We start from the raw sequence: 12211 nt of genomic DNA on the forward strand, positions 1-12211 counted from the left end.
ATTTGGGATTTTTTGACCTTTTTCCATTTAATAAACATGTTCTCTGAAATTAAATTCTGTTTCTGTTTTAGAACTTGTATGGAAGTACTCCTTTGAATCCCACACAAGAATTGGTGCTGACTTTTATATCCTACATAGGCTGTGGCCTCTCTGCAATTTTTCTTTCTGTTACTCTTGTGACCTACATAGCTTTTGAGTAAGTAGCTGTTCAACTAAGCTCCCATTATTCTTCAATTATGATTGATTGTACTCTTCATTGCAAAGTCCTTTCCAACAGTTATGGATTCTGTCTCCATTAATAATGCACAGATTTGGCCAGTTTACCAAGAAGGTGTTGATTCAGTCTTCAGGAATGTTAGTCTTATAAACAAGTGAATTATCATGAAGCTCTATGCAGTCAGAAGTGAAGAAGTAGCACTCTGACATATTTTATAATGGATTATCATAATAGAAGTGTGAAGGAATGTGTTTAACATACAACATATAGAAAGCAGTGCAGAATCATAGCATTTGAAATGCATTTGTATTCTTTGTTTATTCTCTCATTATTCTGTCACTAAAGACTTGTCTCTATCAAAGCTTTAGAAGCCCAGTCAAAAGCCTAATCTAGTATAACGATAAAGAACAGTCACATTTTGGGTTTTGGAAGCACTGTAACAAGAAGTCCAACATACCATGTAAAAAAAATAACCATGGTACTAAACTCAAAGACTCCTAGTTATTATTTGTATTTATGTAACTTTTTCTAAAAAACTTTATCCATACAGGCCTCTAATTTGGAAATATTTTGTAAATTATTCTCTCCATTTATAAATCCAATATATGAAGCATTATATATGAATGAAAACATATTTTTTTTCTAGGCATTTGTGCACTAAGGACTGCAAGAGAGGAAATAAGCCAGGGATCCATGGACAACTGATGTCATGACACTGATTTGCTTTTTTTTAGGAAAATCCGGAGAGACTACCCCTCCAAAATACTTATTCAGCTCTGTGCTGCATTACTTCTGCTCAACTTAGTTTTCCTCCTTGACTCATGGATTGCACTGTATGATACACGAGGCCTATGCATTGCAGTTGCAGTATTTCTTCACTATTTCCTCCTGGTTTCCTTCACCTGGATGGGCCTGGAAGCTTTCCACATGTATCTGGCCCTTGTGAAAGTCTTTAATACCTATGTACGGAAATACATTCTTAAATTCTGTGTTGTTGGCTGGGGTATGTAATTTTTTTCCCTTTTGTATGCTAAGTAGATAATTCCTCTTACCAAGTATATTAGTGAATGTGACAGTTCAGAAATGAAAATTAAGCAATCATTGAATGTTATGACCTTGCAGTGACCAGGTATTCATTATCAGTGAACCTGATCCTGTATGTTCCACCTTACTGAGGTATGGACAGCCTCCCAACTGCAGAACTGAGGCTTCTGCAATGCAAATTGATAATGAATTTTCTTTGTGCTAATACGATAGAAACAATTTTTAATGAGCATACTTCCATTTCCATTTACCAGACAGATGGTGTGAGTTGTATTGGAAGAATAAATGCCAACAAGTATATATATTGCATTTCTGGGATAGCACTGTTGCTAACAAAAAGCAGCAAAACAGATCTAATTGGATAGAGGATGAAGAGCTCCTGGGCCTGATTGTTGTCTCTGGCCATTTGAGTAAACTCGAGTCAAGGCACTAAAATGAATGGAATTGTTTTCTTAGAACATACGTAAGAAAGAAAATCAAGTATCTGGTAATCGATATTTTAAATCAGTTTAATGGCATCTGTTGGCTTATTCAGAAAGTTTTGGAGCTAGATGTGAGGAACTCCTCTTGTTTCTTTGCAAGTTGTTCTCCTGAGCAGTTTGAAAGCTGCAGTTTTTAGATTCTTTCAGACAGCTAGTAGTTAACAGAATTCAACAGGTGAATTTCATAAACAAGTGGTAGATTTCATAGAAAAATATAATTTCAAGTCCTCATAATACTGTCTTTGTCAGGATTTTCACTTTTATGTTTGCTCATAATATTTCAGGGTTACCAGCATTGGTTGTGTCCATTGTGTTGGCAATATCACCGGATAATTATGGACTTATAACCACTGGAAAGGTTTCAATAAATGGACCTGATGAATTGTGAGTTTAAGGGAAGTGCTTTGGGGTGGGGGGAAGGAGGTCCTACAGAATTGGGTTTTCTTTAAAGTAAAGGTGGGGAAGGGAAGGAAGCAGTGGTAGTGCTTTGAAATGATACAGCTCTACAGTATATGGTGTTTTATGGTTATTTCCTGTAGGAAGGCGCATACCCTTTGACTAGAAGAACTTTTCTAAAAAGGCAAAAGTGATTTGCATGTGCAACAAATGACATGTTTATCTCCTGTTTATTTTACTTAATTTCTCTTTCTGATAATGGTTGACAGACTGTTCTTTTGTTCTAGCTGCTGGATTAAAAATAGAATTGTCTTCTATATTACTGCTGTGGGATATTTTTGCCTGATATTCCTGATCAATATCAGCATGTTCATTGTTGTGCTGATCCAGCTCTGTCGTATCAAAAAGAAAAAACAACTCGGTGCTCAAAGGAAAACAAGTATTCAAGACCTTAGGAGTGTTGCTGGCCTTACATTCTTGTTGGGAATTACTTGGGGATTTGCTTTCTTCACAGTAAATGAGGTATTTACTTACCTCTTTACCATTTTCAACACTTTGCAAGGTAAGTTTTATCCTTCATGTGACAGCCACTTGCGTATAATATAACAAACAAAATATTTGGAAATGTCATTTTCTTGATTCAACAATAAAAATTTAACTTTAATATGTACTTGAACATGATAATTATATTAGAGATTATACTGCTTTACCATAATATTATATTGCAGTTTTGTTATGGTAAGGTACAGGAAAGCTAGATAACATTTATAGGTATAGTATATTTATATTTATGAATATTGTAATTTAAAAAGTGTATGCAAACCAGACATCACTAGAAGTGACTGTACCTCTCTAGTCAACAGATCAATTGTGAATACTCAGTTACTGTAAGTGTTCACATTATAATGCAATAAATCTAGTGAAAACTGTATCATTTCTCCACTTCTCCTAAGGCTTAGAGGGGCGGTGTGACATTCAGCAAAGGGCCATTGAGACAGGCAAGGCTGCAACATCTAAACGGTGGCTTAACTCTTAAGCACGGCCTATAGTACTTAAGAACTGTAGGTGCCTACAGTTATCTAAGTATACCTGAATTACTCTGCTGCAGTTTGGATCTGAACTTTTGCTTAAATGGCACTTAGATGACTGGCTGGGTGATTTCCCAGAGAGACTAAAGCAATGAAAATTGTGGTTCAGTGTATATACCTCTACCCTATTTATTGTGTTGATTTTTGAGTAGCTTACCCTTTGGTAACGTGAGGGGCTGGACCCACATTTTCCCAGGTCTTGCACAGGATTGCGTTGAACTAACACAAGACTAGATTCTGTGTGGTCAGAATAATCTGTTACATGAAACTAAGTTCCCTGTTTACCCAGTATCAAGTTAGGTGGTAGGCAAGTTTTGATATTGGAAGTGCATAAATAAAGGTGCATAAATTGTATTAATTGAATTAAGCTTATACTGGTGTTTCAAAACTGTTTCAAAACATTTGAAAGCGGCATAGAACCATTTGGTAAAGAGCAACACTTAGTTACGTTCAAAAACTAATCCTAAAAACCAAAGTTAAGAAAGATACTTTAGCAAAGAAAGATACTTTAGCAAAGAAAGATGTGAGTAATCTTTTCCAGTGGAATTTTATATATTTAATTTGCCGAAAAGCAGTGTAAACATAATGTACATGCGTGTCTACACCAGTCTGATCATTTAGATTTATCTCAAGCTATTTTCTATTCACTGTAAACCTAACCAGTCTGTTCTCAGGGAAATATTGCAGATGGACAATGGTGATGGGCTTTTAAGGAGGGGAAGTTAGATGCTACCCTGTGTCACTTAGTAGAATCAGTTACAGAAGCAGACAAAGAATCTGTAATATGGCACTGGCAAGAGATGGCATGAGCACCATCCCTTCTAGAAAATATTTGACTTTGAAATTGTGGTAAGGGGGTCTCATTGATGAGTATTTTAGATACAAGTTATTTTTCTAGTAACAGGTTAGCTTCTAATAGAAGATATGACAGTGTCACACCATGTGCTGAAAGCTGCACAGCCTGACAGTGTCGTGTCACACCCTCTGTTTGACATTGCTTTGAATTCTTTTCCAAAAGCGTTAAGTAAATTTCAGGATCAACAGAATTTCCCTCTTTTTATTTGATAGAAGGAAACTTTACGTACCTTGTGGATTTGTTAGTTTTGTTGGTTTTGCATTTATGTGTATGATTCCTCTAAGTTATGTATGGAATAAGTACTCTGCAGTGTTTAGAGTTGTAAACTTTTTCACCAAAGATGTCATTACTTTTGATTAGAAATTTAAAAGAAATTAAAGAAAACCAAAACACAGTTCATTAAGAAGTAGTAAAAGCAAATTTTGCAATATTCTCTAATGTTATTGCTTTGCAGGGTTCTTCATTTTTATCTTCTATTGTGTAACAAAGGAGAACGTCCGTAAACAGTGGAGAAGATATCTCTGTTGTGGGAAATTCAGGCTAGCTGAAAACTCTGGTAAATATGATTTTTTGTTTGTTTGTTTGTTTTAGTTCTGAATACTTACACTCAGTGTTAATTCCTAGTATTTTGTAATACTTCAAAAAAAAAAATCAATCATGTTGCTGCAGTTGCAGTTCTAATTTATTATCCAAGGTATAACAAACCTCCCAAATTATAGTTTTTAAGAGTGGTAGGTGATACAGTTCTTACATGCTTCCATATGTTAGATGCCAGATCAGTTATTATTGAGTTGGAATCACCTTTTGGGGGGTATGTGTGTGTGTGTGTGTGTATGTGGAGCAGGGAAGGGATGGGTGAGGTGAGGTGGCATGACAAGACCCTGGAACCCACATGGGAAAGCCGCAGTCAGACACAAACAGCGTGGGAAAACTATAACACACCACACCTCCTGGAGCCCCTAAGCCAGGTTCAGATTGGCAGGGACAGTGAGAACACTGTCCCTCACCCTGGCCTGGGACCCCACAGTGCCCTGTGGGTCAGAGACCCCACCTGGAGGGGGTGGCCGTAGGGACCAGAGCAGATAAAATCAAAGGCATATGTTTGCCACGTGTGACGGCCCTGCCATCTGGACATGTGAGAGCTGGTCTTCCACAAGGTTCCAATGGTAGCCATACGATCTGTCTCTCCCTCTTCTTCTCTCTTCTTGCTCCCTCTGCTTCTCTTTCTTTGCTACTTTCTTGATGCTTTGGGTGGCTTGGAGCTCGAGGGATTGGATTTTGACTTAGATGTGGAGACATTGGATTTTGACTTAAATGGTGTGGAATGGTATGTGGTGGGTCAGTACTGTGGTGGAACATTTTCGCTTAGCTTGTGTGGTGCCCTTTTGAACTTTTGCAAAGTTCCCTTATTTTCTCCCCTAAATTATTAATAAAAAATACCTCTTGGGAACAAGTCTGTAGCTTATTCTCTTGATGCTATCTCGAGGTATTAAAGAACCTTATATATATAATTATATAAAAGTAAAACTCTTAGCTGAGCCTGTGAGCTTGCAGCTCCTGGGGGTGGAGTGTTACATTTTTGGCACATCGAGCAGGGTTTACCTTTAGAGGAAAAGAAGGGGTTTTTTGTTTGGGAATAATTGCAAATTGCAAACAAAGAGACAAAGCATGTCAGTCGCCAGCAGCCACGTGGAAGGTGAAAAGAACCTAAACTGTTCCCCCCTTGCTAAGCTATTAAGAGATTATGAGGCACACCTAAGAAAGAAAGAAAGATGGGCTGAGGAAAACTGGCAAGATCCCAAGTTAGTCTCTAAGAAAATAAAAGAACTGGCAAGACAGAAGAAAAAGAGATGTGGTAAAAAGAAAGACTTTAGTCTGTTCTTTGCTGAGACTTGTGCTAATGGCTCCTCAGAGAGAGAGATTTGTTACTAATCAGCGCAATCAAAAACAAAATGAGTCCTGCTGAGTTAAGAGGGGCTGTGAAAGCTGAGAGTTTAGCTCATCAAAAGGCGGAGATATGGTTGAACGCTGAAAAGAGATTGGTTGAAAATGTGACAAGTTGAACGAGTCCTGTGAGAGAGAAAAAGAGTTGTAGTTGCAAGTTGCCCACCTGAGTGGGGGGATGGAAAGTAACTCAAGCCTGGCTAAGGAGGGAAGATATGTTAACCATAATGCCAAACTTCCCACCCGGGCAGGGCAATGGGGTATGAAATGAAATGCCCTAGCCTGGCTACAGAAGCAGAGAATCGTAACTGTGACATTAAGTCTCTTGGAAGCGAAATCCATTTCTTTGAAGCAGAATTTTGATACAGTAAAGCAAAAGCTCCCCCTCCTACCCAAACTATGTCCGCTTGTGAAGGCTAGATTTGTGTATGAAGGTGAAGATGGATAGGCAGAGCCCATGGTAACAACTAAAAAGATACCTTATTCCCCAACAGAGTTGTTAAAATTGCAAAAGAAATACAGTAAGCATGCAAGAGACAGTGAAACACAGTATATTTGGAGAGTTTCACTCACAGGTGGAAATAAGATAAAACTTTCAGATGAAGAAACATACAGATTCTGGGGCCCAGACGTGTTTCTAACAATGCCTGATGGCAAAAAACCTTATTCCTTACCCAGAGAGCAGCTTATTGAGTAGAAAGACTGGACCCCTTTGAAAGCGGAGAACCTGTCGCTATGCCCACCTCAACACTGAGTAAACTCACTAAAAGCATACAATTGCTTGCCTCCAATTAATACATCGAAGGTGGCTTGTCCCTCACCAGCCCCCTCCTATGTTGTTGCTTGCCAGTCTGGACAAATTTAATCTCCTGCTAGAAGGACTACCTAATTCATCAAAGCTTTATGCCACACAATTGCAAGATCGGCTTAGAGCTGCTTGTGCAGGAGGGCTGCAGGCAGGACCTGGTCTTACATGGGGGGAAATAGCCGAGGACTTAATATATTATAGTAGACAGATAATTAGTGCTGCAAATGAAGTGAAAACTCAAATGACCGTCCGTAGGATGGAGTGAAGGGCAAAGCCTCCGCGATTTAGAGGCTGAAACTGGGAAGGCAAAGTCTCGAAGAGCCTATTGTAGAATGAGGGATTGAAAAAGAGGTTATCCCTTGAGAACTGATGGACAGACAGTCAAGACCAATATTTACAAACGCTTGTAAAAATGTGGAGACAGTCAAATGATAGTCCCAAAAAAGGAAACAATGCTACTTCGGTGCCTGGCAAGTTGGAAGTATCTACAACCTCATTAGTAGAAAAGTTGGGAAACTCCCTGGTAAATGAGCCAGGGGCAACATAACAGAAAGCTCACTGAAAACAAAGGAGATATGGTAATAACCTTTCACCTTGGTCCTTTATGGTCCCCCTGCCACCTTGTCAGTCGATACAGGGGCCCAAATTTCTGCCTTGAATGAAAAAACTGCAAAAAGATGTGGGGTAGTCCCTGACAAAAAACAGATTTATGTTGCTGATGTGGTTGGCTGCAGCAGACGGCTCAAGTGAAATGCTGGTTACTGGGTGATGATTACCCCACTAAGGCAATAATGATATTGGGTCCTTTCCCTAGGAATATTATGGTATTAGACATCCTTAAAAGAAAAGCCTGGCTAGATTCTAAGAGGAATGATTGGAAATTTGGTTCCTCAGCTTTCTATCCCTTGCCTCTAGGAGCCAGAAAAAGAATTGCAAGCCAAATAGGAATTGTTGTATAGGTAGCCACCAATGCCCATGGCAGAGAATACGGAATTGACACCAAGTGGATTGTTCCCTCTTTTTAAGACCGGTCTCAGCAAGACCAAGTTTTCTTTTCTCTCCTCTCATACAAGTGTCGAAAGAGGAAAGGAAGTGCCAACAAGATGTTTTCCGATTTCTGTATTTACCCACACTTGAGAGATCTACAAGCAGGAAATCCTAGAATAATAAAGTCAACTCTAGAAACAGAAAATAGCTGTAACAGAATTAGAGACCGTAAAGTAAAAAGACTAAACGCGTCACCTTTTTGTGTTAGCAAAAAGCAGTCTCTAGCATAAGACCATAATCATTTTGTGCCTTTAAGTTTTGTTTTGCTGTAATGTTTGTGTTTCTTTTCTGAAACAGCAAGTGCAATAGCTCAGAATAACCAAAGTATTGTATACCCGTTCCTACCTCCTCAGAGTGGATAGCCCCTGGAGGGAGGGAGAGAAGGGGATAACAAAGACTGTTGGTGGCAGCAAAAAGTTTTCTCCAGCTGCAAACAGGTGAAGATTTTGAGTTTAGTAAGTTTTTTTGTAAGTTAGACTGAGTTGGTAAGAACAGTTTCCCCTGTGGCAACCAGATTTTTGTGTATTACTGAATATCTCTTTCCCATGATACACCTTGACATTGCCCCTGAAACCTGCTTGGTGGGAAGGATGAGGGTGGTAAAGTAGTAGTCTAGGATATAGGTATTTGGTTTGAGCTAATGCCTAATGTGTTGTTATTAAGTAAGCAAAGATTCTTTAAAGTGCTGTACCTCACCAAAGAAGGATGCTGTCCACAGATACAAGTGGAAGAAGTTCTCTGGCCACTGCAATAACCAGATTCTGAACTCTTTCCCTGGATCCTGATTTGCTGCAGTTCGGGACCCACTGGGTGAGAGATAGTGATTTGCATAGAGCAGAGTTTCTGTATTGATAGAACTCCTAGTTTATAGTTATTGATATAACAACTGCCCACTGTGTGCTTTCTTGCATACTTTCCTCTTTCTCCCGTCCTTTTTCTCCCTCTGTCCACTAGCTTGCACCACGGCTGCCTCTACAAGAATATGAGAAGTGGTTAAACCTGGTCCTAGTGGTTGTTCCAACCCAATGGAGTGGAATGTTAGACATCAGATCAGTAACTCTTGGGTTGGAAGCACCTTGTGGTGGGGTACATGTGTGTGTGTCTGGAGAGGAAAGGGATGGGTCAAACCTCACAGAGGTGGGGTGGTGTCATATCCCTCATGGCAGGCCCCTGGAACCCACATGGGGAAACCCTGGAATAGCTGTCCGTAACAAACAGCCTGGGAAAACTACTTTTATTAACAAAAGGGACAGGAGAAAAAGGAACTACATTTAAATAATTTTAAACATCAAGAATCATTGAATTCTTAGGAGAATATAATTCTGTCTAGAATACTGTGAGAAGAGTGGATAAAGCCTTGCTTTTATTTTAATTCAGTTGCATTATTAACTATATTTTTATATATTGCTTGTATGAGTTGTGCTATTTTCTGTGTCATGTATCTGTTGTAGACTGGAGTAGAACTGCTACTAATGGGTTAAAGAAGCAGACTGTAAATCAAGGAGTATCCAGTTCTTCCAATTCCTTACAATCAAACAGTAACTCCACTAACTCTACAACACTGCTAATGAATAATGATTATTCAGTGCATGCGAATGGAAATGGTAAGTATAATGCCAAGTAATATTTCTCAAGCTATTTTTTCCTTGTCTTGAAACCCGAGTGCTATTCTCTTTTATGCTGATGTAAAAGGAAGTGCTGGCAAAATGTTATTCATAAGTACAGGGTCAGAATATTTCAGGATCTCCTCACAAATAATATCACATCTCCATTTTAGGGAACTACAGGCAAAGTTGTAAAATATCCATTTCTCCTAGTCACTGGGCACTCTTGATTTATATATCATTTAGTGGGTAATATTTGTTATTATAGCAATTACTTGCCAGAAGCTGCTGATAGCACTTTTCTTGTCAGATGAATGCATAACAAAAAAACTTCAAGCACATTTTGAAACAGTTCACATTTTAAACCGTATTAGAACAAATATTGCCTAAAGAAGAAATAAATATAGGATAATAATATTGCTTGAAAGTCTGAAAGAAATCAAGTAGGAGGTAATATGAGAAAGAAAATTAATGGAGTGCTCATATGGAAGCTGCTTATAAGAGAAGTAAGAGAAAATGGAGACTATAACTTATCACCTCAGTGAAGAGAGCACTGCTGAGAGGGCTTCCTCACCGTTTGCTACAGAAAAAACATTGAAATTGAATTTCTCTATAGCCCTTTATTTCCGCTGCGGAGTTTTTAAGGATGTTTTTGCCTAACAGAAACATCTTTGTTGCAAAAAACAACTCTTCAGAAGTAAAATTACCTATCCTTCCTGTTCTGACATAGTACTGTCCTCTGAACTGCTGCCCTCTGCTCTGTTCCTGGTAAGTTGAAAGGCAGGTGTATGTAGCACTCCACTCAATTTCACTTGCAATTTGGTGTGGCTTATTTGTCTATTGAGAAAACTAAATATGAATCACCACTGAAGGTACTTATTAAAAAGTGATCTTTTTTTCAGTGGACATACTCTAGTTTTTCACACTCTTGCTGGGCACATGTCATGCTGCTGATTTGAGCTTTCAGAAAAGACCACCAGTTTTTCAAAGAGAAAAATAACTTAAAAATCTGTAATGGATAAATACTTGAGCAAATCTCAGAGGACATTACTCCTGTGTGCCTGATGTATCTTTCCCAATTGATTAAGAGTTGAGGCTAAGAAGTCATGTCATCAGCTAGAATGTTTATTATGAATTTGTCGGACATGCTCGGAGAGGGGGGGTTGCCCTCAGTTCCTGGTCTATGCTGTCAGAAGACAGCAGATAATCAATGGGATAATCTCAGCAGATAACCTCTCAGATGTATAGAGTAAAAGCTATGGAATTCATATGTGCTGCCCCCTAATAGATTACTGTCCCTTTGAATGTACTAACTGCACATTGAAAAGAAATCAAAATACTTCAGGAAATGGCACTTGGACATGCCCTGAACAGTTTTCCAAACTGAGCTTGTAAAACTAGTTCCTTTTTTTTTTCATACTCGTTTATAAAATCTCTTAATTTGGATACCACACAATGCAATAATTAACATACTTTGTATCTAACAGGTCAGTTAAGAACGAGAATCCAGTAACTCTCACCAGTAAAGTCAGGTAACATTCTAGGTAGAGGTACTACCTCTCAAAGAGAGAAATTTTCAGGCACAAAAGCTTGTATGTCTTGATAGGTGTGTGTTTTTCCCCAGCTATGTTAATTACTCTGATGAAAGATCCATCTCTCCCTATAGGTGTATAAGCATTTTACATGCTTATACACAGCTGTGTATAAGCATTTGACTGCTTTTCTAACAGAAAGAAAGATAACAGAGATGTTCTATTAAACTACTTTGTTGTAGCAACTGAGTGAATAGTCCTGTTGTGGCTTTCTGGAAAATGTTTTTGTTGTTTTGGATAGCATTTTAGAATGAAATGCTAAACTGATGATCTAAACCATTGAGTGATGCCAATTCTGTGGGACACCCTCCAATTCTGTCCCAGTTTATTCAGATAATTAGATCTTTCCAGTGTGACAGTCTGTGTGTCCGGTGCCAAAAGCTTCTCAGACAAAGCAGCTACAGAACGTTGTTCCAGTGCACTCACGAACACAGATGTCTCAGATGATCCACTTCATTTTCTCCTGTATTTTATTGTGTATTTTGAATATATTGTCAACCTCATACCACAGCATCCACTCATGTCAAGAGGGTTGTATGACACCTTCCCTGCATAGTTTGACTAAATAATTCTTCTGGGTCTTTAGGACTTCCATGAGAAGATAGCTAAACCTATGCTTGGACAGTAAAACTCTTTGAGACAATTCCTTACCCTTAATCTTCCAAATATGAGACAGTTGTATCTCAGAAGAGCTGGGGAAATGCCTCCAAAAGGCAATTGACTGGTGTTAGGAACGTGGGACCTTCTAATTTGCTGTACCTGATTGTCCTTCTCTCATAGCCAGAACTTCAAAATAACATTGTAATGCTTCACTTTAAAAAGTGAGCTCCAAAAATAAAACACTCTAGAAATTAAGACTGATGTCATAAATACACTGAGCTGTAAACACTTCATGATTTTGGCCTCGCTGCTTCCACTGAAATGCTATTCCAGACTGAGGACTGAATGGTTTACCGTGATAAATTTGGGATATGTCTTTGCTTGCCTACTGGACAGTGTAACTTCATCTTTTCATGGCATTCTAATACTTCCTTGGTTTCAGTTTTTCTGTTACCGATTTGCATGTTTGGGAAACTGCCATTCGGTATCACATGGCATACCTGATATCATCAGGTTTCTCACTGAGGAAGAGA

General features: G+C 38.6%; 1 protein-coding gene across 7 annotated transcripts in view; it reads left to right on the forward strand.

Annotated features, from left to right (window-relative positions):
- The window catches only part of ADGRG2 (adhesion G protein-coupled receptor G2), a 64377-nt gene that overhangs the window by 49170 nt on the left and 2996 nt on the right, over positions 1 to 12211 (forward strand). For all 7 annotated transcript variants that reach the window (XM_027639990.1, XM_027639953.1, XM_027640005.1 and 4 more), the window contains 6 exons: positions 72 to 196; positions 952 to 1220; positions 2028 to 2127; positions 2427 to 2701; positions 4538 to 4639; positions 9334 to 9486. In XM_027639990.1, the coding sequence (XP_027495791.1) occupies positions 72 to 196; positions 952 to 1220; positions 2028 to 2127; positions 2427 to 2701; positions 4538 to 4639; positions 9334 to 9486 (1024 nt within the window). The remainder of the gene's footprint in view (positions 1 to 71; positions 197 to 951; positions 1221 to 2027; positions 2128 to 2426; positions 2702 to 4537; positions 4640 to 9333; positions 9487 to 12211) is intronic.

Source organism: Corapipo altera, unplaced genomic scaffold (assembly GCF_003945725.1).
Source record: "Corapipo altera isolate COAL_440 unplaced genomic scaffold, ASM394572v1 0, whole genome shotgun sequence".
Lineage (NCBI taxonomy): Eukaryota > Metazoa > Chordata > Aves > Passeriformes > Pipridae > Corapipo > Corapipo altera.